This window comes from Heterodontus francisci, chromosome 20, assembly GCF_036365525.1.
Source record: "Heterodontus francisci isolate sHetFra1 chromosome 20, sHetFra1.hap1, whole genome shotgun sequence".
NCBI lineage: Eukaryota > Metazoa > Chordata > Chondrichthyes > Heterodontiformes > Heterodontidae > Heterodontus > Heterodontus francisci.
In genome coordinates this window covers 11,084,378-11,108,647 of record NC_090390.1, presented here as the reverse complement: position 1 = coordinate 11,108,647, position 24,270 = coordinate 11,084,378, and the positions used below count along the sequence as shown (strand labels likewise).

Sequence of the window (24,270 nt, the reverse complement as noted above, 5' to 3'; positions counted from 1 at the left end):
TCAGATCTCGCCTCAATCTCCTTTGCTCCAAGGATGAGAACCCCAATTTCTCCAACCTAACCTTGTAGCTAAAATCCCTCGACCCTGGAACTTCTGGTAAATCTCCTCTGTACCCCCTCAAAGACCCTCATATCCTACCTGAAGTGTGGTGACCAGAACTTAACGCAGTACTCGAGTTGTGGCCTAACCAGACCTTTATAAAGATGCAGCATAACCTCTCTGCTTTTGTACTCCATACCTCTAATTATGAAGCCAAGATCCCATATTCTTTGCTAACTACTCTCTCAATATGTCCTGCCACCTTCAAAAATCTATGCACATGAATTCCCAGGTGCCTCTGTCCCTGTACATACTGAACAACTGTGCCATTAAGTATATATTGGCTCCCCTTATCCCTACTGCCAAAATGCATCACCTCACGCTTCTCTCTATTAAATTCCATCTGCTACTTGTCTGCCCATTCTGCTAGCCTATCTATGTCCTATTGCAGTTGATTGTTATCATCCTCACTGAGTGCCACTCCTTCAAGTTTGGTATCTGGGAAATTTTGAAATTTTGTTCTGTAATGCAATATCCAAGTCATTTATATATCTCAGAACAAGCAGTGGTCCTATCACCGAACCTTAGGGAACGCCACTGTCTACCATCCATCAGTCTGGAAAACAACTGTTAACTGTAACTTGCTGTCTTCTGACCTTTAGCCAATATCGAAGCTGACACTGACCCTCCTCTTCTATGAGCCATCCCCTGCCTCTTCCCCTATAGCCCTGCAAATTTTTTCACTTCAGATAATTGTCCAGTTCTTTTTTGAAGGTCTTGATTGAATCTGCCTCCAGAACATGCTCAGGCAGTTCATTCTAGAGCCTAACTACTCACTGCGTAAAAATGTTTTTCCCCATGTCGCTGTTGCTTCTTTTGCCACTCAGCTTAAATTGGTGTCCTCGGATCTGGATCCTTCCACCAATGGGAACAGTATCTCCCTATCTACTCTGTCCAGACCCTTAATGATTTTGAATGCCTCTATCAAATCTCCTTTTAATCTTCACTTCTCCAAGGAAGCCAGCCCCAGCTTCTCCAATCTATCTGCAGAACTTAAGTTCTTCATCCCTGGAACCATTCTCATGAATCTTTTCTGTACCCTCCATAATGCTTTCACATCCTTCCTAAATTGCAGTGCCCAGAACGGGATATAATACTCCTTTTGGGGCCGAACCATTGTTTTATACAGATTTATCATAAGTTCCTTGTTCTTGTACTCTATGCCCCTTTTTATAAAGCCCAAGATCCCATATGCTTTCTTCACCACATTCTCAATCTGCTGTGCCACCTTCAATGATTGGTGCACATATACCCCAGGTCCCTCTGCTCCTGCACCCTTTTTAGGATTGTACCCTTTATTTTATGTTGCCTCTTCTCATTGTTCTTACCAAAATGAATCACTTCATACTTCTTTGCATTAAAGTTCATCTGCCTATGTCCTCCTGAAGTTTATCACTATCCTCCTCACAGTTCACAATACTTCCAATTTTTGTGTCATCTAAAAATTTTGAAAATGCACCTTGGGCACACAAATCTAGGTCATTAACACATATCAGGAAAAGAAGGGGTCCCAACACCAACCCCGGGGGAACCCCACTATATACCTTCCTTCAGTCAGAAAAACAACCGTTCACAACTACTCTCTCTTTCCTGTCACTCAGCCAATTTCATATCCATGTTGCCACTGTCCCTTTTATTCCATAGACTCTAACTTTACTGACAAGCCTTTTATCAACTGCCTTTTGGAAATCCATGTGCAAAACATCAACCACATTACTCTCATCACCCTCTCAGTTACCTCATCAAAAAATTCAAGCAAGTTAGTTAAAAGCAATGTGCCCTTAACAAATTTTTTCTGGCTCTCCTTAATTAATCCACATTTGTCCAAATGACTCTTAATTTTGTCCAGAATTTCTAAAAGCTTTCCCACCAATAAGTTTAAACTGATTGGTCTGTAGTTGCTGGGCTTGTCCTCGCATCTTTTTTTGAACAAGGGTGTAGTGTTTGCGATTCTACAGTCCTCTGGCACCACATCTGTATCTAAAGAGGATTGGAAGATTATGGCAGGGCCTCCGCAGTTTCCACCCTTACTTCCCTAAGTATCCCTGGATGCATCTCATCCAGTCCTGATGACTTATCAACTTTCTGTGTGGCCAACCTATCCAAGACCTCCTCTTTATCAATTTTTATTTCATTCAGTGTCTCAACTACCTGCTCCTACACCATGACTTGGGTACTATCTTGTTCCTTGGTAAAGACAGATATAAAGTACTCATTTAGTACCTCGTCCATGCCCCCTGCCTCCATGCATAAATCCTCTTTTAGGTCCCTAATTAGCTGAATTCCTCCTTTTATCACCCATTTACGATATGTAGGCCTGTAGAAGACTTTTAGATTTCTTATTATGCTAGCCGCGAGTCTCTTCTCATACTCACTCTTTGCTTCTCTTATTTGTTTTTTCACTTCCTATCTGAACCTTCTGTATTCAGTTGAATTCTCAAATGGATTATCCACCTGACCTCTGTCATATGTACCCTTTTTCTGCTTCATCTTAGTCTCTATCTCTTTTGTCATCCAGGGAGCTCTAGTTCTGTTTGCCCTACCTTTTCCCCTTGTGGAATGTACCTGGCCTGTACCTGAACTATTTCCCCTTTAAAGGCAGCCCGTTGTTCAGTTACAGTTTTGCCTACCTGTCAGTGATTCCAATTTACTTGGGCCAGATCGATTCTCACTCCATTGAAGTTGGCCCTACGCCAATTAATTATCTTTATTCTGGATTGCTCCTTGTCCTTTTCCATAGCCAACCTCAACCTTATGATGCAATGGTCACGTTCCCCTACTGACACTTGACCCACCTCTTTCCTCAGAACCAGATCCAACAATGCCTCCTTCTTTGTTGGGCTGGAAACATACTAATGTTAAAAATTCTCCTGAACGCACTCTAGAAACTCTTGTCCATTTCTACCCTTTACACTATTATTATCCTAGTATGTATTAGCATATATTCCATATAGCATAACCAGCCTTTCCAGTACATCCTGCCTATCAGTTTTCACCTCATCCATTACATATAACATCTCCACTTCTCCTAATATTTTGTCAGCAACCTCTTCCTCAGTAAACACCGATACAAAGTACTCATTGAGTATTCTAACCTTGCCCTGTGTCTCTAAGCATATATCACCTTCTTTGTCTCTAATAGGACCAACCCAATCTCTTAGTATCCACTTACTATTTACATCCCAGTTGGAAGATTTTTGGATTCCCTTATGGTAACTGCCATTCTATTCTCTCTTTGCCAGTTTAATCTTCCTCTTCACTTCCCCTTTCAACTTATTGTATTTGGCCTGGTTCTTGCTTGAAGAATTCACCGGATATAAATAATACATGCTCTTTTTGATTCTTCATATTCCCCATCTCCCTTGTCATCCAAGGAGCCCTGGCTTTGGTTCCCCTACCTTTCCCCCTTGTTGGAATGTACCTAGCCTGTGCCTAACATCTCCTGCTTTAAGATCACCCATTGTTCTGTTACAATTTTTCCTGTAAGTCTTTGGTTCCATTTTACCCTAGCTAGACCCCTCTCATCCCATTGAAGTTAGCCCTCTTCCAATTTAGAAGTTCTACTTTAGTAATGGCGAAGAGCAAGGAACAGTCTAATCTAAACCTTATGATACGATGATCACCCTTACCCGGTGTTGCCCCACAGACATTTAATTCACTTGGCCCACCTCATTCCCCAGCACCAGATCCAGCAACGCCTCCTTCTTAGCTGGATCGAGAACATTCTGGTCAAGGAAGTTATCCCAAACACATTTCAGAAATTCCTCCCTCTCCTTTCCCTTTACTCTAACATTATCCCAATCAATATTTGGGTAATTGAAGTCACCCAAAATCATCACATTCTTGCGCATCTCTGTGATTTCCCTGCAGATTTGCTCCTCTGTCTCACTCTCACTGTTTGGAGGCCTATGGAATATCCCAGTAGCGTGATCATCCCCTTTTTATTTCTCAACTCTAATCAAATGGAGGCTGTCCTTTCCCCCTCAAGGACGTCCTCATTTTCCAACACTGCAACATTCTCCCTAATCAGTTCTGCCACCCCCACCTCCCTCTTTTCCTTCTCTATCTTCACCAAACACCTGGAATCTTCGAATTTGAAGCACCCAGCCTTCACCATTTTTATGCTACATTTCTGTTATTGCCATTACATTACCGGCTGAAAAAACTAGCCGTCCATTCTAATCCCACCTTCCAGCACCTGGTCCATAGCCTTGCAGGTTACAGCACTTGAGGTGCAGGTCCAGGTATGTTTTAAAAGAATTGAGGGTTTCTGGCTCCATCACTGATCCAGGCAGCGAATTCCAGATATCCACCACCCTTTGGGTGAAAAAGTATTTCCTCATGTCCCCTCTAATCCTTCTACCAGTCACCTTAAATCTGTGCCCCCTGGTAATTAACCTCTGCACTAGGGGAAACAGGTCCTTCCTGTCTACTCTATCTAGGCCCCTCATAATTTTGTATACCTCAATTGAGTCACCCTTTATCCTCCTGCATTCTAAGGAAAACAGCCCTAGTCCATCCAATCTTTCTTCATAGCTGCAATTTTCCAGCCCTGGCAACATTCTTGTAAATCTCCTCTGTACTCTCTCCAGAGGAATTATGTCCTTCCTGTAATGCGGTGACCAGAACTGTACACAATACTCCAGCTGTGGCCTAACCAGCATTTTGTACAGTTCCCGCATTACAACCCTGCTTTTGTATTCTATACCTCGGCCAATAAATGAAAGCATTCCATATGCTGCCGCCTTCTACCTGTCTTGCAAACTTCAGGGACCTGTGGACATGCACTCCAAGGTCTCTCGTTCCTCTACCCGTCTCAATATCCTCCCATTTATTGTGTATTCCCTTGCTTTGTTTGTCCTCCCCAAATGCACTACCTCACACTTCTCCGGATTAAATTCCATTTGCCACTTTTCCACTCGCTCAACCAAACCATTGATATCATTCTGGAGTCTACAGTCATCCTCTTCATTATCAGCTACACGGCCAATTATTGTGTCATCAACAAGTTTCCCAATCATGCCTCCCACCTTTAAGTCCAAATCATTAACGTATACCATAAACAGCAAGGGACCCAACACTGAGCCCTGTGGAACGCCATTGGAAACCCTTTTCCATTTGCAAAAACATCCGTCGACCATTACCCTTTGTTTCCTGTCACTGAGCCAATTTTGGATCCAACTCGCCACATTCCCATGGACTTTTACTTTTCTGACCAGTCTGCCATGTTGGACCTTGTCAAATGCCTTATTAAAATCCATGTAGACAACATCCACTGCATGACCCTCATCAATCCTCCTTCTTAGTTACTCAAAAAATTTAATTTAGTAAGACATGACCTTCCCTGAACAAATCCATGCTGACTATCCCTGATTAATCCGTGCCTTTCTGAGTGGCAGTTTATCCTATCTCTCAGAATTGATTCTAATAATTTGCCCACCACCAAGGTCAGACTGACCAGCCTATAATTATTTGGCCTATCCCTTTCACCCTTTTTAAACAATGGTACACCGTCCACAGACCTCCAGTCCTCTGGTACCTCACCTGTATCGAGTGAGGATTTGAAAATGATCCTCTGGCACCTGCTATTTCCTCCCTGGCTTCCTTTAACAGCCTGGGATACAATCCATCCGGCCCTGGTGATTTATCCACTTTCAAGATGTCGGACCCTCTAGTCTCTCATTATGCTTATTGTATCTAATATTTCACACTCCTCCTCTTTAACTACAGTGTCTGCATCATCCCTCTCCTTTATGAAGACAGAGACAAAGTCCTCATTAAGAACTCTGCCTACATCTTCTGCATCCAACCATAAGTTCCCTTGTACACCTCTGATAGGCCCTACCCTTTCCTTGGTTATCCTGTTGCTCTTAATGTACTGATAAAACATCTTTGGGTTTTCCTTAATTTTACCTGCCAATATTTTTTCATGTCCTCTCTTTGCTTTCCTAATTTCCTTTTTTACTTCACCCTTGCACTTTCTATACTCCTCTAGACTTTCTAAAGTATTAAGTTTTTTGTGGCTGTCATAAGCTTTCTTTTTTTTCCCCCCTGGGCAGGAGGCACCTATTCAAAGGGACAGTTGCAGCTCAACAGGGCTGGGACCGATGTTCTCGCAGGGAGGTTCCCACACAGCTATTTGTGCTTGTAGCTCACCAACGTTATTCACCACACTTTGTGCATTTACATACATGCATTGTAAACCAGTCTTTGTATTCCTCCAGTCTTTCTTCGTCTGCTCCTATCTAACAAGGTACTACTTCCTTCACTACTATCCAACATTCTGACTCCTTTATGCACCTTATTCCTCTTTTCTACTTGTATTAGCTGGTGCCCATACTCCCTGCCAATTTAGTTTAAACCCTCCCCAACACACTAGAGAACCTCCCCACAAGGACATCAGTCCCAGTCATGTTGAGGTGCAACTGTCCCTTTCAGTAGGTGCCTCCTGCCCCAGAGCTGATGCCAAAGTGCCAAGAATCTGAAGTCCTCCCTCCTATACCATGCCTCAAGCCACACATTGATCGTATCTTACTATTTCTACTCTCACTGGTGTATAGCATTGGGAACAATCTAGAGATTACTACCTTCGAAGTCCTACTCTAACATCCTCTCTAGCTCTTGAAAGTCTGACCGTAGGACCTCAGTATCTGCTCTTTCTATGTCATTGGCATCAACATATACCACAACTTCTGGCTCACTCCCTGTAGAATATTCTGCACCCTCTCCGTGATGTCTTTTACCCTGGTACCAGGGAGGCAAGACACCAGGCAGGGCTCATGATAATAGTTGCAAAAATGCCTGTACCTGTCCCCCTAAGTATTAAATTTCCTATAACAATTGCATTTCTACTTTTTGCTGTCCCACCCCTCTCCTCCCACCCCGTGCAGTCTCTTGCCCATTGGTGCCAAGGTCTGGACTACACTCCTTCAAGGTGTCGTCGCTCCCATGGAGCAGTCTCCACTGCTGAGTACCAATTTGAGAGTGGCACACATCCTGAAGACTCCTATACTTCCTACTTCTTTGTCCCTTTACGGATGGCCACCCATTTACTATCCTGAGCTGTCTTTGCCTGTATGGTGACCACCTCCTGGAACGTACAATTCAGGAAACTCTCATCCTCCCTGATGTTCCACAGTGACTGCAAGTGCCTCTCAAGCTCGGAAATCCTGAGCTTGAGCGGGAGACGCTTCCGACACATATGATTCCCCCATGATGCATGGCATGTCCTGAAGTTCCCACATGGCACAGGAATTGCAAATAACAAGTCTCAGATGCCTCCTCATCATCTAAAGAATCATTATTCCCTCTTTAGAATCTATTTAGTACCTTTTTTTGAACTATTAATTTTAACTAATGCCTCCCAAACTGCTCTGTGCTAATACTCTTATAAATTCACTTATTGTTATACTTACCCTGATTGAAATTTATAATTTCCCAGTTCTTAGTTTAAACAAATGCTGTAGTTAGAGAGGGAAAAAAGAGAAATACTCACCAACCAATTACCTACCTGCTTTCCTGTGACATCTCGGTTTAATTTTTTTTCTCTTTTTTTTGAACATGCTCACTCTGACACCCACTGACTTCCCACTGCCACTTTTAACTGTGGATCTCTGGCACTTTTAACTGTGGATCTCTGGCACTGTTCTCTCTCAGGCTTGTTTGCTCTCTGTCTCTTGATGACTCTCCACTGCCCCTTTTAATTGTGGATCTCTGGCAATTTTCTCTCTTAGTTTCTATCTCTCTCCGACGCCACCCCCTTGTTGTTTTATGCTTCGATCACACTGCTTAGAATGCTAGCTATCTTTATATGAGTGGAAAATTTTGACATATAGATTTCTATCCCATCATTTAAGTCATTAATGAATACAGTGAATAGTTGAGGCCCCAACACAGATCCTTGCGAGACACCGCTAGCCACATCTTGCCAGTTAGAGTATCTGGCCCATTATCATTAACCTCTGTCTCCTCCCACTCAACCAATTTCTGAACATCCACAGACCACTGATCATTACTTTAGACATCTCTTCAAAAATAATTCAATTGGATTAATCAGGCATAACTTACACTTTACAAATCCATGCTAGCTCTCTCTGACCAGCTGAAAATTTTCAAGGTGTTAGAATTAGAATTAGAACATTACAGCGCAGTACAGGTCCTTCGGCCCTCGATGTTGCGCCGACCTGTGAAACCATCTGACCTACACTATTCCATTTTCATCCATATGTCTATCCAATGACCACTTAAATGCCCTTAAAGTTGGCGAGTCTACTACTGTTGCAGGCAGGGCGTTCCACGCCCTACTACTCTCTGCGTAAAGAAACTACCTCTGACATCTGTTCTATATCTATCACCCCTCAACTTAAAGCTATGTCCTCTTGTGTTTGCCATCACCATCCAAGGAAAAAGACTCTCACTATCCACCCTATCTAACCCTCTGATTATCTTATATGTCTCTATTAAGTCACCTCTCCTCCTCCTTCTCTCCAATGAAAACAACCTCAAGTCCCTCAGCCTTTCCTCGTAAGACCTTCCATCCATACCAGGCAACATCCTAGTAAATCTCCTCTGCACCCTTTCCAAAGCTTCCACATCCTTCCTATAATGCGGTGACCAGAACTGCACGCAATACTCCAGGTGCGGTCTCACCAGAGTTTTGTACAGCTGCAGCATGACCTCGTGGCTCCGAAACTCGATCCCCCTACTAATAAAAGCTAACACACCATATGCCTTCTTAACAGCCCTATTAACCTGGGTAGCAACCTTCAGGGATTTATGCACCTGGACACCAAGATCTCTCTGTTCATCTACACGACCAAGAATCTTCCCATTAGCCCAGTACTCTGCATTCCTGTTACTCCTTCCAAAGTGAATCACCTCGCACTTTTCCGCATTAAACTCCATTTGCCATCTCTCAGCCCAGCTCTGCAGCCTATCTATATCCCTCTGTAACCGACAACATCCTTTGGCACTATCCACAACTCCACCGACCTTAGTGTCATCTGCAAATTTACTAACCCACCCTTCTACACCCTCTTCCAGGTCATTTATAAAAATGACAAACAGCAGTGGCCCCAAAACAGATCCTTGCGGTACACCACTAGTAACTAAACTCCAGGATGAACATTTGCCATCAACTACCACCCTCTGTCTTCTTTCAGCTAGCCAATTTCTGATCCAAAGCTCTAAATCACCTTCAGCCCCATACTTCCGTATTTTCTGCAATAGCCTACCGTGGGGAACCTTATCAAACGCCTTACTGAAATCCATATACACCACATCCACTGCTTTACCCTCATCCACCTGTTTGGTCACCTTCTCGAAAAACTCAATAAGGTTTGTGAGGCACGACCTACCCTTCACAAAACCGTGCTTACTATCGCTAATGAACTTATTCTTTTCAAGATGATTATAAATCCTGTCTCTTATAACCTTTTCCAACATTTTACCCACAACCGAAGTAAGGCTCACAGGTCTTTAATTACCAGGGCTGTCTCTACTCCCCTTCTTGAACAAGGGGACAACATTTGCTATCCTCCAGTCTTCCGGCACTATTCCTGTCGACAATGACGACATAGGGCGGCACAGTGGCGCAGTGGTTAGCACCGCAGCCTCACAGCTCCAGGGACCCGGGTTCGATTCCGGGTACTGCCTGTGTGGAGTTTGCAAGTTCTCCCTGTGTCTGCGTGGGTTTTCTCCGGGTGCTCCGGTTTCCTCCCACAAGCCAAAAGACTTGCAGGTTGATAGGTAAATTGGCCATTATAAATTGTCACTAGTATAGGTAGGTGGTAGGGAAATATAGGAATAGGTGGGGATGTTTGGTAGGAATAGGTGGGGATGTTTGGTAGGAATATGGGATTAGTGTAGGATTAGTATAAATGGGTGGTTGATGTTCGGCACAGACTCGGTGGGCCGAAGGGCCTGTTTCAGTGCTGTATCTCTAATCTAAAAAAAATAAAGATCAAGGACAAAGGCTCTGCAATCTCCTCCCTAGCTTCCCAGAGAATCCTAGGATAAATCCCATCTGGCCCAGGGGACTTATCTATTTTCACACTTTCCAAAATTGATAACACCTCCTCCTTGTGAACCTCAATCCCATCTAGCCTAGTAGCCTGAATCTCAGTATTCTCCTCGACAACATTTTCTTTCTCTACTGTAAATACTGACGCAAAATATTCATTTAACACTTCCCCTACCTCCTCTGATTCCACACACAACTTCCCACTACTATCCTTGATTGGCCCTAATCTAACTCTAGTCATTCTTTTATTCCTGATATACCTATAGAAAGCCTATCAGGGTTTTCCTTGATCCTATCCGCCAATGACTTCTCGTGTCCTCTCCTTGCTCTTCTTAGCTCTCCCTTTAGATCCTTCCTGGCTAGCTTGTAACTCTCAAGCGCCCTAACTGAGCCTTCTTCTTCCTCTTGACAAGCGCTTCAACTTCTTTAGTAAACCACGGCTCCCTCGCTCGACAACTTCCTGCCTGCCTCACAGGTACATACTTATCAAGGACACGCAGTAGCTGCTCCTTGAATAAGCTCCACATTTCGATTGTTCCCATCCCCTGCAGTTTCCTTCTCCATCCTACGCATCCTAAATCTTGCCTAATCGCATCATAATTTCCTTTCCCCCAGCTATAATTTTTGCCCTGCGGTATATACCTGTCCCTGCCCATCGCTAAGATAAACCTAACCGAATTGTGATCACTATCAACAAAGTGCTCACCTACATCTAAATCTAACACCTGGCCGGGTTCATTACCCAGTACCAAATCCAATGTGGCATCGCCCCTGGTTGGCCTGTCTACATACTGTGTCAGAAAACCCTCCTGCACACACTGGACAAAAACTGACCCATCTAAAGTATTCGAACTATAGTATTTCCAGTCGATATTTGGAAAGTTAAAGTCCCCCATAACAACTACCCTGTTACTCTCGCCCCTGTCGAGAATCATCTTCGCTATCCTTTCCTCTACATCTCTGGAACTATTTGGAGGTCTATAAAAGACTCCCAACAGGGTGACCTCACCTCTCCTGTTTCTAACCTCGGCCCATACTACCTCAGTAGACGAGTCCTCAAACATCCTTTCTGTTGCTGTAATACTCTCCTTGATTAACAATGCCACACCCCCCCCCTCTTTTACCATCTTCTCTGTTCTTACTGAAACATCTAAATCCCGGAACCTGCAACATCCATTCCTGCCCCTGCTCTACCCATGTCTCCGAAATGGCCACTACATCGAGATCCCAGGTACCAACCCATGCTGCAAGCTCACCCACCTTATTCCGGATGCTCCTGGCGTTGAAGTAGACACACTTTAAACCAAGTTCTTGCTTGCCAGTGCCCTCTTGCGTCCTTGTAACCTTATCCCTGACCTCACTACTCTCAACATCCTGTACACTGGCACTACATTTTAGGTTCCTATTCCCCTGCTGAATTAGTTTAAACCCCCCCCGAAGAGCACTAGCAAATCTCCCCCCCAGGATATTGGTACCCCTCTGGTTCAGGTGAAGACCATCCTGTTTGTAGAGGTCCCACCTACCCCAGAAAGAGCCCCAATTATCCAGGAAACCAAAACCCTCCCTCCTGCACCATCCCTGCAGCCACGTGTTCAACTCCTCTCTCTCCCTATTCCTCGCTTCGCTATCACGTGGCACGGGCAACAACCCAGAGATAACAACTCTGTTTGTTCTCGCTCTAAGCTTCCACCCTAGCTCCCTGAATTTCTGTCTTAAATCCCCATCTCTCTTCCTACCTATGTCGTTGGTGCCTATGTGGACCACGACTTGGGGCTGCTCCCCCTCCCCCTTAAAGATCCCAAAAACACGATCCGAGACATCATGAACCCTGGCACCTGGGAGGTAACATACCAACCGTGAGTCTCTCTCGTTCCCACAGAACCTCCTATCTGTTCCCCTAACTATGGAGTCCCCAATGACTAATGCTCTGCTCCTCTTCCCCCTTCCCTTCTGAGCAACAGGGACAGACTCTGTGCCAGATACCTGTACCCCATTGCTTACCCCTGGTAAGTCGTCCCCTGCAACAGTATCCAAAACGGTATACCTGTTGTTGAGGGTGTTGTATCACCTTATTCTAGATTATAAATTCTGGCAATTTCCCGACAACAGATGTTATGTCTATAATTCTCCGGTTTCCCTCTGTCACCTTTCTTCAATATGGAGCGGCATGCACAATTTACCAATCTAAAGGAATGGCTCCCAAATTGAGTCACTTTGGAAGATTATAGTTAGGGCATCTGCAGTGTTCTGACCTTTTTCCTTTAAATACCTGGGATGGAAACCATCTGTCCTGGGGATTTGCCATTCTTCGATATCATTATTTTCTTCATTACTGTTATATATTAATATTGGTGAGTCCTTGTCCTTGATTGAATATGAATCTCCTTCGAATGTCTGGTATCCCAACCGCTTCCTCAACTATAAATACTAACACAAAGTAATTGTTCAGCATGGCCGCCATTTCCTTACTTTCATTGACACTATTACCATTAACAGTTTTCTAGGGGCCCATATTGCTTTTGATCACACTCTTTTTCCAAAGAAAATTGTAAAAAAAATTGTGTTGATTTTGATATCCTTTGCAAGTTTCTTTTCATACTCCCTGTTTGTAGTTCTTACTATCTGTTTTGTCACCCTTTGCTGTTCTTGATATCTTTTCCATTTGCCCAGGGAGGCGGTGGCGTAGTGGTATTGTCACTGGACTAGTAACCCAGAGACCCAGGGTATTGCTCTGGGGACATTGGTTCAAATCCCACCACAGCAGAAGGTGGAATTTGAATTTAATTAATAAAATCTGGAATTAAAAAGCTAGTCTAATGATGGCCATGAAACCATTGTTGATTGTTGTAAAAACCCATCTGGTTCACTAATGCCCTTTAGAGACGGAAATCTGGTCTGGCCTACATGTGAATCCAGACCCACAGCAATGTGGTTGACTCTTACCTGCCCTCTGAAATGGCCTAGCAAGCCACTCAATTGTATCTAACTGCTACAAAGTCAATAAAAAAGAATGAAACCGGACGGATTGCCCAGCATCGACCTAGGCACTGGAAACGGCAACTGCAAACCCAGCCCTGTTGACCCTTCAAAGTCCTCCTTACTAACATCTGGGGGCTTGTGCCAAAGTTGGGAGAGCTGTTCCACAGACTAGTCAAGCAACAGCCTGACATGGTCATACTCACGGAATCATACCTGACTGACAATGTCCCAGACGCTGCCATCACCATCCCCTGGTATGTCCTCTCCCACCGGCAGGACAGACCCACCAGAGGTGGCGGCACAGTGGTGTACAGTCGAGAGGGAGTCAACACAGTCTACGGACCCTATGAAGTCTCATGGCATCAGGTCAAACATGGACAAGGAAACCACCTGCTGATTACCATCGACCGCCCTCTCTCAGCTGATGAGTCAGTACTCCTCCATGTTGAACAGCACTTGGAGGAAGCACTGAGGGTGGCAAGGGCACAGAGTCTACTCTGGAGGGGGACTTCAATGTCCATTACCAAGAGTGGCTCGGTAGCACCACTACTGACTGAGCTGGCCGAGTCCTAAAGGACATAGCTGCTAGACTGGGTCTGCAGCAGGTGGTGAGGGAACCACCAAGAGGGAAAAACATACTTGACCTCGTCCTCACCAATCTTCCTGCTGCAGGTGCATCTGTCCATGACAGTTTTGGTAGGAGTGACCACCGCACAGTCCTTGTGGAGATGAAGTCCCGCCTTCACATTGAGGATACCCTCCATCGTGTTGTGTGGCTAAATGGGATAGATTTCGAACAGATCTAGCAGTGCAAAACTGGGCATCCATGAGGCGCTGTGGGCCATCAGCAGAAGCAGAATTGTATTCAACCACAATCTGTAACCTCATGGCCCAGCATATCCTCACTCTACCATTACCATCAAGCCAGGAGACCAACCCTGGTTCAATGAAGAGTGCAGGAGGGCATGCCAGGAGCAGCACCAGGCATACCTCAAAATGAGGTGTCAACCTGATGAAACTACAACACAGGACTACTTGCATGCCAGACTGCGTAAGCGGAGCTTAGTTATCCCATAACCAACGGTTCAGATCTAAGCTCTGCAGTCCTCCCACACCCAGTTGTGAATGGTGGTGGGCAATTAAACAACTAACTGGAGGAGGTGGCTCCACAAATATCCCCATCCTCAATGATGGGGGAGCCCAGCACATCAGTGCAAAAGATCAGGTTGAAGCATTTGCAGCAATCTTCAGCCAGAAGTGCCGAGTTGATGACCCATCTCAGCCTCCTCCTGAAGTCCCTAGCATCACAGATGCCAGACTTCAGCCAATTTGATTCACTCCGCGTGATATCAAGAAACGACTGAAGGCACTGGATACTGCGAAGGCTATGGGCCCTGACAATATTCCGGCAATAGTACTGAAGACCTGTGCTCCAGAACTTGCCGCACCACTATCCCAAGCTGTTCCAGTACAGCTACAACACTGGCATCTACCCTGCAATGTGGAAAATTGCCCAGGTATGTCCTGTACACAAAAAGCAGGACAAGTCCAATCTGGCCAATTACCGCCCCATCAGCCTGCTTTCAATCATCAGTAAAGTGATGGGAGGTGACATCAGCAGTGCCATCAAGCGGCACTTGCTTAGCAATAACCTGCTTAGTGATGCTCAGTCTGGGTTCTGCCAGGGCCACTCAGCTCCTGACCTCATTCCAGCCTTGGTTCAAACATGGGCAAAAGAGCTAAACTCAAGAGGTGAGGTGAGAGTGACTGCCCTTGACATCAAGGCAGCATTTGACTGAGTATGGCATCAAGGTGTCCTAGCAAAACTGAAGTCAATGGGAATCGGGGGGGGAAAACTCTCCACTGGTTGGAGTCATACCTAGCGCAAAGGAAGATGGTTGTGGTTGCTGGAGGTCAATCATCTGAGCTCCAGGACATCACTGGAGGAGTTCCTCAGGGTAGTGTCCTAGGCCCAACCATCTTCAGCTGCTTCATCAATGACCTTCCTTCAATCATAAGGTCAGAAGTGGGGATGTTCGCTGATGATTGCACAATGTTCAGCACCATTCGCAACTCCTCAGACACTGAAGCAGTCTGTGTAGAAATACAGCAAGACTCAGGCGATGTCCAGGCTTGGGCTGATAAGTGGCAAGTAACATTCGCGCCACACAAGTGCCAGGCAATGACCATCTCCAACAGGAGAGAGAATCTAACCATCTCCCCTTGACATTCAATGGCATTACTATTGCTGAATCCCCCTCCATCAACGTCCTCGGGGCTACCATTGACCAGAAACTGAACTGGAGTAGCCATATAAATACCGTGGCTACAAGAGCAGGTCAGAGGCTAGGAATCCTGCAGCAAGTAACTCACCTCCTGACTTGGAGTGTGGTGGAATACTCTCCACTTGCCTGGATGGGTGCAGCTCCAACAACACTCAAGAAGCTCGACACCATGCAGGACAAAGCAGCCCACTTGATTGTCACCCCATCTACACATATTCACTTCCTCCACCACTGGCGCACAGTGGCAGCAGTGTGTACCATCGACAAGATGCACTGCAGCAACGCACAACGGCTCCTTAGACAGCACCTTCCAAACCTGCGACCTCTACCAACTCGAAGGACAAGGGCAGCAAATGCATGGGAACATCACCACCTGCAAGTTCCCTTCCAAGTCACACACCATCCTGACTTGGAACTATATCGCCGTTCCTTCACTGTCGCTGGGTCAAAATCCTGGAACTCCCTTCCTAACAGCACTGTGGGTGTACCTACCTATGGACTGCAGCGGTTCAAGAAGGCAGCTCACCACCACCTTCTCAAGGGCAATTAGGGATGGGCAATAAATGCTGGGCTGGCCAGTGACGCCTACATCCCATGAATGGATAAAAAAAACTGTGCTATATTTGGCATGTTTTTTCTTTTAGTTTTATATTGTCCCTTACCTCTTCTGTTGTCCGTTGCTGTCTTTTTTGGCAAATAAAGCTCTTGCCCATTGAGGTATAAACCTATTTTGTATCAGGTTAAATTAGTTTTTGAGCACCTCCCACTGTTTTTCTGTGTCTTACCCATTAACAGTCTTCTCCAGTTTACTGTGGACAGTCTCTGTCACATTGTATTGAAGTCAGCCGTACCTATATCTAGAATCCCAAAAACTGTCTTGCTGTTTTCCTTTCAAGTGCTATTTTGAACCAATCATCTGATCATTATTAGATAACGGTTCACTTGTGGCTTGTAGATGGTGAAATGCTTTGAGGAGTCAGGAGGGGAGACATTCGCCGCAGGATAATGAGCCTCTGACCTGCTCTTGCAGCACAGTATTTATGTGGCTGGTCCAGTTAGTTTCTGGTCAATGGTGACCTACAAGATGTTGATGATGGAGGATTTGACGATGGTAATGCCACTGGATGTCAAGGGGAATTGGTTAGACTTTCTCTTGTTGGAGATCTTGACAACATTGATTCAATCTTAGTTAGGGAAAAGGACATCAGTTGGATGCCACTATTTAGAACAAGTATGCATCCAAGGAGTTTTGTTCTTCTTTGGCTGCTGGAAAGTGATTATCAAACTGAGCTCAGTGCATTTTGTTTGGAACGGAAGGCAATTTCAGTTGTAATTTCCAGTGCCAGGTTTGCTATTGATGCCCTGCCAGGTTTGACAGATAGGTGCTGATGATGGTGGGATGGCATTTTCCAGAGTGGTAATCTTAGTGTCATCAGGCAGCCATTGATACCTTTGGGAAAGTTACAAATTTCAATGCAAAGCCACCATTGGTCTCACTAACATATTTCTTTAGACTGATAATGCCAGAATGATATGACCATATGATTATATATGAAGTATGTGTGCCACTGGAAGGGTACAGAATTGTGGGAAATTAATTTATTTTACAAGAGACTATTTTTAATTTAAGGATAGGTTTTGATGAGGTGCAAACTAACTGCACTAACATTGCAGAAAGGTGATAGGGCCTCCTTAATTTGGGTTTGATTTATTTTTTCTTCTTTCAGAGAACTGCAGAAAATAAGTACTGTTGTTTTACAGGGATGACTGCAGTGATATGTACCTATCCACTTGACATGATTCGAGCACGTCTGGCATTCCAGGTGAAGGGAGAGCACAGGTATGCTGGAATCATTGATGCTTTCAGGGTCATTTATACACAGGTGTGTATTGCATCTTTCTGTTACATTACATGTGAAACTAGCCCAATGAGCTATATTGGAGAGTTGAAACTGGTTAAGTGCTGACATATCCTAATATAATGTTGGTAACTTTCTGCTGTTTAATATTTCAATGACTGAAGTATTGAGCATAGTTTGTAGCTTCCTGTGTGTAAAATTCAGTTATATGGTAATAAAAGGACTTTGGTTTCACCCTCATTTTGCATAAGTTTTTCCTTAGCCTGCCCTCCCCTTAAAATGCTGGAATCTATCTCCCTCTGTGCCGTGCTTTCTGTAAGCTGAAATGATGTAGACAATGTAGACTGCTTACGAAATAAATTGAAACATTTTGTAATGTGACTGTCTCTATATTTAACCACTCAACAAGGCAAAGTGGAAATATGGAATGAGCAAAGACCCTGTTGTAAATTTGTTCCCAGGACCTGTAAGACAGTGCTACTTGCTCCTCCCTCCTTGATTCCCACAAGGCACTGGTGGAGTGCCAACTTCAACCACTAAAGTGCTTGCAGTGCTGTAAGATGGATTTCCAGGATTCTCACTTGATGATGATGAAGGAATGCCAATCTGGGCTGAATTCTGGTCCTATTAGCGAGTTAACTGTTAACATGACTCCATCGATAACCAACTGTGCTTTCCCTCTGGGGGCTTTCTGCACATGCATTGTAGACTCGCAGCAGTAATGCTGCTCCTGATGGATTTTCTGCCGCTGGGAATGTGTGAATTCAAAACTGTAGAGGTGCAGCCTTTTAAAGTGATGCAAGTGCTTGGGGAGAGCAGCAGACAGCAGTGGCATTAAGAGAAGAGATCCCATTCCCTGCACTAAGATGGTGAGATCAGAGTTACCCTAGATAATGGCACATTAGGACTCATTGCCATGATCGAGGGCAAGAGACATCTTGCTCTTAGGGTCACAGCACAGAGTCCTGTTCCCCAAGGTCAGTGCTCAGAGTGCTGTTCCCTGTCCCTGGAGTCACTGCTGAGAGTGCTGTTCCCTGTCCCTGGAGTCACTGCTCAGAGTGCTGTTCCCTGTCCCTGCGGTCACTCACTGCTCAGAGTACTACTCCCTGTCCCTGGGGTCACTCAGTGCTCAAAGTGCTGCTCCCTGTCCCTATGGTCACTCAGTGCTGCCCCCTGTTCCTATGGTCACTCACTGCTCAGAGTGCTGCTCCCTGTCCCTGGGGTCACTCAGTGCTCAGAGTGCTGCCCCTTGTCCCTATGGTCACTCAGTGCTGCCCCCTGTTCCTATGGTCACTCACTGCTCAGAGTGCTGCTCCCTGTCCCTGGGGTCACTCAGTGCTCAGAGTGCTGCTCCCTGTCCCGATGGTCACTCAGTGCTCAGCGTGCTACTCCCTGTCCCTGGGGTCACTCAGTGCTCAGAGTGCTGCTCCCTGTCCCTATGGTCACTCAGTGCTCAGAGTGCTTCTCCCTGTCCTTATGGTCACTCAGTGCTCAGAGTGCTGCTCCCTGTCCCTGGGGTCACTCAGTGCTGCCCCCTGTCCCTATGGTCACTCACTGCTCAGAGTGCTACTCCCTGTCCCTGGGGTCACTCAGTGCTCAGAGTGCTGCTCCCTGTCTCTATGGTCACTCAGTGCTCAGAGTGCTACTCCCTGTCCCTGGGGTCACTCAGTGCTCAGAGTGCTGCTCCCTGTCCCTGGGGTCACTCAGTGCTCAGAGTGCTGCTCCCTGTCTCTATGGTCACTCAGTGCTCAGAGTGCTACTCCCTGTCCCTGGGGTCACTCAGTGCTCAGAGTGCTGCTCCCTGTCCCTATGGTCACTCAGTGCTGCCCCCTGTTCCTATGGTCACTCAGTGCTCAGAGTGCTGTTCCCTGTTCCTATGGTCACTCAGTGCTGCTCCCTGTCCCTATGGTCACTCGGTGCTCAGAGTGCTGTTCCCTGTTCCTATGGTCACTCACTGCTCAGAGTGCTGTTCCCTGTTCCTATGGTCACTCAGTGCTGTTCCCTGTTCCTATGGTCGCTCATTGCTCAGCGTGCTGCTTCTTAGTCCTCGGGGTCACTCACTGCTTAGAATGCTGCTCCCTGTCCTTGGGGTCACTCACTGCTTAGAATGCTGCTCCCTGTCCCTGGGGTCATTCACTGCTCAGAGTGCTGCTTCCTAGTCCCTGGGGTCACTCACTGCTTAGAATGCTGCTCCCTGTCCCTTGGTCATTCACTGCTCAGAGTGCTGCTTCCTAGTCCTTGGGGTCACTCACTGCTTAGAATGCTGCTCCCTGTCCCTTGGTCATTCACTGCTCAGAATGCTGCTTCCTGTCCCTGGAGTCACTGCTCAACGTGTTGCCCCCCACCCCGTGATCACTCACCCTTCATTTCTATTTCTGGACATTTGTCACAGTTTGCCAAAGTTGCATGCCAACGCCACCTTCTCTGGGCCATCTTTATCACTCCAGAAGACCTTTGACTTTAACTCTGGATTTATTCCTATCTTCTCCTCTCTCTCTCTCTATCTCTCTCTGTTCATTACCAGGTCTTACCTATCGTAATCTTGCTATCTCATTTGAGTTACCCTGTTTCCATTTTGCTGCATGTTTTGGCTGCCCCTGTGGTCCTGAGCCCAAAATTCTGTTGGCTGTATTGAACTCCCCTTTTTGTTTTTCTTTACCCTCTTGGGCTGTCTCTCATGCTTCCTTTTATTTCTCCCCTTTCGAGTACTCTGCCCTTCAATCCTTGGCCGAACCCTTCAGCACTCCTCAACCTTCCGACTCACCTGCTGCTGTCTTAACTATGTGCACAGCTTCCTTCTGTGTCTCTCTCTTAGCATCTTTCGAATGGCCCATTGAGGCACTCATCATTTCCTCCTTACAAGTAGCAACCCCAACTGCCTATTCGTGCTCTCACTGACCTTCCTGCCCAGCACACCTGCTGGGGCTAATCGTTCCATCCTTCTTCCTGTCTCACTCACCCCTCAGCCATTGGATTGGCTATTACCACATCTCTCCTCATCACGCTCCAGAATTTTGGTTGACTTGTGAACAAGGTCTGCCATTCTTGAGTCTATTGGCGATGATTGCATCGACATCATAGCCTTTATGGAAACATGGCTGACTGATGATACAGCTACCACCTAAATGAATTCTGCCTTCCACCTATAACTTCCACCGCTTGCCCTGCCCCAATCCCCATGGTGGTGGTGTTGATCGTACTACCAAATCACACCTTGGTCTGTCCGTCTATTCTTATGGCACCTTCTCCTCCTTTGAGCTTCTCACCTTGTTCCACCTCTCATTTAAAATCTTGGACCCCCAATTGAAGTACAATGCCAAGTTTCTCAGCAAGATACTTCACTGCTTTCCTCCCTCAGTTTCTACACCAACCGACTTCTCATCCTTATAGATTTCAAACTCCATCTCCACTCATCATGCTCTCTCTCCTTCTAGCCTCCATTAATTTTTGCCTTCGTATAAACTTCCCAACCCATACTTGCAGCCACCCCTTGACCTTTCCATCTCGCCTTGCTTCTCCCATCGTGTAAATCATAGATAAGGCCATCTCTGATCACTTCCTTGTGTTGCTCACCTGTGATGGATTATAATCCTAACCCCTTTTTTGGGGATCAGGCATACTTCTCAGATGATCACGCTCAACTTAAGGTTGAGAAAGACAGATCCTAAAGACACTGATTGGGTCTGAGTGACTGATCTAACTTTTCCTAAAGGAAAGGAACCAGCTGAGAATATTACTGTCCTCTAGATAGCCTTTTTAACAAGTTTCAGCCATATAATAATGACTCAAATATGATGAGGATCTGGCGATCTCTCCTCAATAATGTACCTCCCATCAAAGACTATACAGTGACAGGTCCACGAGTTAGTGATACAGAAGACTATGTGAGACAATATAAATTCTAAATTATATAACATTTTTATTAAAGCAGCGAACATGCTGTTGACAGTTGGTGAGAGAGTCAATCGCAAAATAGTTCGAGAGAAAGATAGAAAGTACAATTTTATTTGTTATTGAGAATCCAATTTTTAAATCCAAGTATTGTTACAGTAAAATATTTAAGTAGGATATACATCAATTATTAGGCCTCAACTGGAGTATTGCATCCAGTTCTGGTCACCACACTTTAGGAAGGAAATGTGGGTCCTTGAGAGGGTGCAGAGGGGATTTACCAGAATGATTCCAGGGATGGGGAACTTTAGTTACCGGGCTAGGTTGGAAAAACTGCAGTTGTTCGCCTTAGAACAAAGGAGATTGAGGGGAGATTTAATAAAAATGTGCAAAATTATGACAGGTTTAGATAGGTTAGACAAGGAAAAACTGTTCCCCATTAGCTGATGGTACAAGGACTAGGAGACACAGATTGAAGGTTTTGGGGAAGAGATGCAGGGGGAGTATGAGGAAGCACTTTTTATGCAGCGGGTGTTAATGACACTGCCCACAAGGGTGGTAGAAGCAAAGATGATCAATGACTTCAAAAGAAAATTAGATGGCTACTTGAAGGAAATAGACTAGCAGGGCTATGGGAATCAAGCGGGCGAGTGGGACTGACTGAATAGCTGTGGAGAGCCAGCATTGACTCGATGGACCGAATGGCTTCCTTCTGTGCCGTCAATGACTGTAAGTAACAGTTACTTTAAATCCCTGAGTAGAAGATTACAGAGTTAGCGAGATACCAATTAAGGGGAGAACGATCATCACCTCACTCCAATAGTAGTAACTTTACCATGAGAGACGTTGGAGTGAGTCCACTGAATCTAAAAATCCAATGTGTGCTTCCAATATTTATACTGTTTTATAAGTCGCATAACAAATTTCTTACATTTGGGAGTGTTACCTCAACTATAAGTAAGTTCGTTCCCCTTTATTTCCCAAATAAGGCTGTATAACTGTTATTTTCTGGATAAGGCCCGGGCCTCTTCGATTTCTAAGAAAGCCAAGCTGCAAGCCTCGTGATGGTCAATTTTTCATTGGTCATCTAACTGTGTTTCAAGATTCAGTTTTTGGGTTTGGTTCGCTGGTTAAAAATTCAGTTGAATATGGTTTAGGGTTATCAGCATAAAACCATTTAACCAAATATTACACTGTGGTAGCTTTCTTGACAATTTGCAAAACTATGTTATCAATGTTTTACCGTGTGGTAAAGTTCATGAATTAGGAGAGAATCCCTCTTCTCAGAAGCTTTTATAGTTCGAAGATGAGGCAAGATTTTTAATTCAGAGGCTCATGTCCATTTAGTATTATAGAGATTCAGTTATTTAACCTTTTAGGAAGATAGGCCCCTTTTTAATTTTTTAATCATTCCTAGAAAAATAACTCTTTTAACCTCTTTATGGCCTGATTCCTTCACATATGACACCATCCAGGACAAAGCAGCCCGCTTGATTGGCACCCCATCTACAAACATTCACTCCCTCCACCGCCGACGCACAGTGGCAGCAGTGTGTACCATCTACAAGATGCACTGCAGCACTGCACCAAGGCTCCTTAGACAGCACCTTCCAAACCCGCGACCTCTACCACTTGAAGGACAAGGCAGCAAATGCATGGGAACACCACCACCTGCAAGTTCCCCTCCAAGTCACACACCATCCTGACGTGGAACTATATCGCCGTTCCTTCACTGTCGCTGGATCAAAATCCTGGAACTCCCTTCCTAACAGCACTGTGGGTATACCTACCCCAAATGGACTGCAATGGTTCAAGAAGGCAGCTCACCACCACCTTCTCAAGGGCAATTGGAGATGGGCAATAAATGCTGGCCTAGCCAGTGACACCACTATCCCTGAATGAATAAAAAAAAAAACAACATACCCCCAAATCTCTCTCCCCCTCCAAACCCCACTTTCTTCTGTGTCCACCTCTGGAAAAATCTTTCCCCCCAAAGTCACTTGCAATAGCACTTTCAAAGTGCCAATTGTCTAGCATTTGGTCCTCCATTCACCATAATGCTTCTGCTGCTACTGGTCTGCTCAACCACACAGTCATCTCCCCCTTTGATGCCCTTGTTCCCGGTAAAATCTTTCATCTCTCCCGTCTTGTTTGTTCCTGTGGTAAGGCCTCCATCTTCACTGCTTTAAGTCCAAGGGATGCATATTTAAACTGATATGGCAGATAACCACTCTAAACATTCACTACAGATTGAACTGAACCACATAAAGCACAATTGGGTCCTGCTCTCGTCTACTAAAACTGCTCACTATTACCAGATCATCCTGGAATGCAAAGATAGCTCTGGCTTCTCTTCTCTCGGGAATCATCTTCTCCCATGTCTCCTCCACCCTTACCAACTAGGGAAAGGAGCTCATGGACCTCTTTGTTCCTCACATTGAGACCATTCATTCAGCTGCCTCTAGCACTTTACCCTTTCCCCTAGCCTACTGGGCCAACCATGCACTAAAGGTCCCCTGCCCTAGCCCTGAACTCTCATCTCTCTAGTTTCTTTCCTATTTCTGTTTATGAGCTCGTCTTGTCCGTAAAACCTACCTCCTGCTCCCTCAACCCTGTTGTTAACCAGTGAGAGTAAAGACTGTAACTTACAGTCTGCTCTTGGAGTGTTAACCTCCTGCTTCCTAGAACCTATTGCTATCTGACTGCTGACCACCCAACTACCCTTTCTGGCCACCATTTTAGCTATTGTTGTTAAGTGGCTCTCTCTGCTAAGGTGCTGTCCTCCTCCCTATCAAATCTGCTGTCATCAGCCGCCCCTCAAAAAAAACACCCTTGCCCCTTTGTCTTTGCAAACTATTACCCCATCTCCAAAGTCTTTGAACATGCTTTCACTCCCAAATCCGAGTCAACGTTCCACAACTCCATGTCTTAATCAATTCTATCAGGTTTCCGCCCCTGCTACAGGACTGAAACTGCCCTCATCAAAGTCACAAATGACACCTTATGTGACTATGACTGGCAAGCTATCCTTCTTTATCCTTCTTGAGCTGTCTGCAGCCTTTGACACAGTTGACCACACCATCCTCCTGTAACGCCTCTCCTCCGTTGTCCAGCTGGGTGGGGCTGTCCCCGCCTG

The 24,270-nt window shown here is 45.4% G+C and overlaps 1 protein-coding gene across 1 annotated transcript in view; it reads left to right on the top strand.

Moving 5' to 3' along the window:
- Positions 1-24,270, top strand: part of slc25a16 (solute carrier family 25 member 16) — a 144,279-nt gene that overhangs the window by 97,497 nt on the left and 22,512 nt on the right. Inside the window, exon 5 of the mRNA XM_068052382.1 lies at positions 17,146-17,267. Coding sequence (XP_067908483.1) covers positions 17,146-17,267 — 122 coding nt within the window. The remainder of the gene's footprint in view (positions 1-17,145; positions 17,268-24,270) is intronic.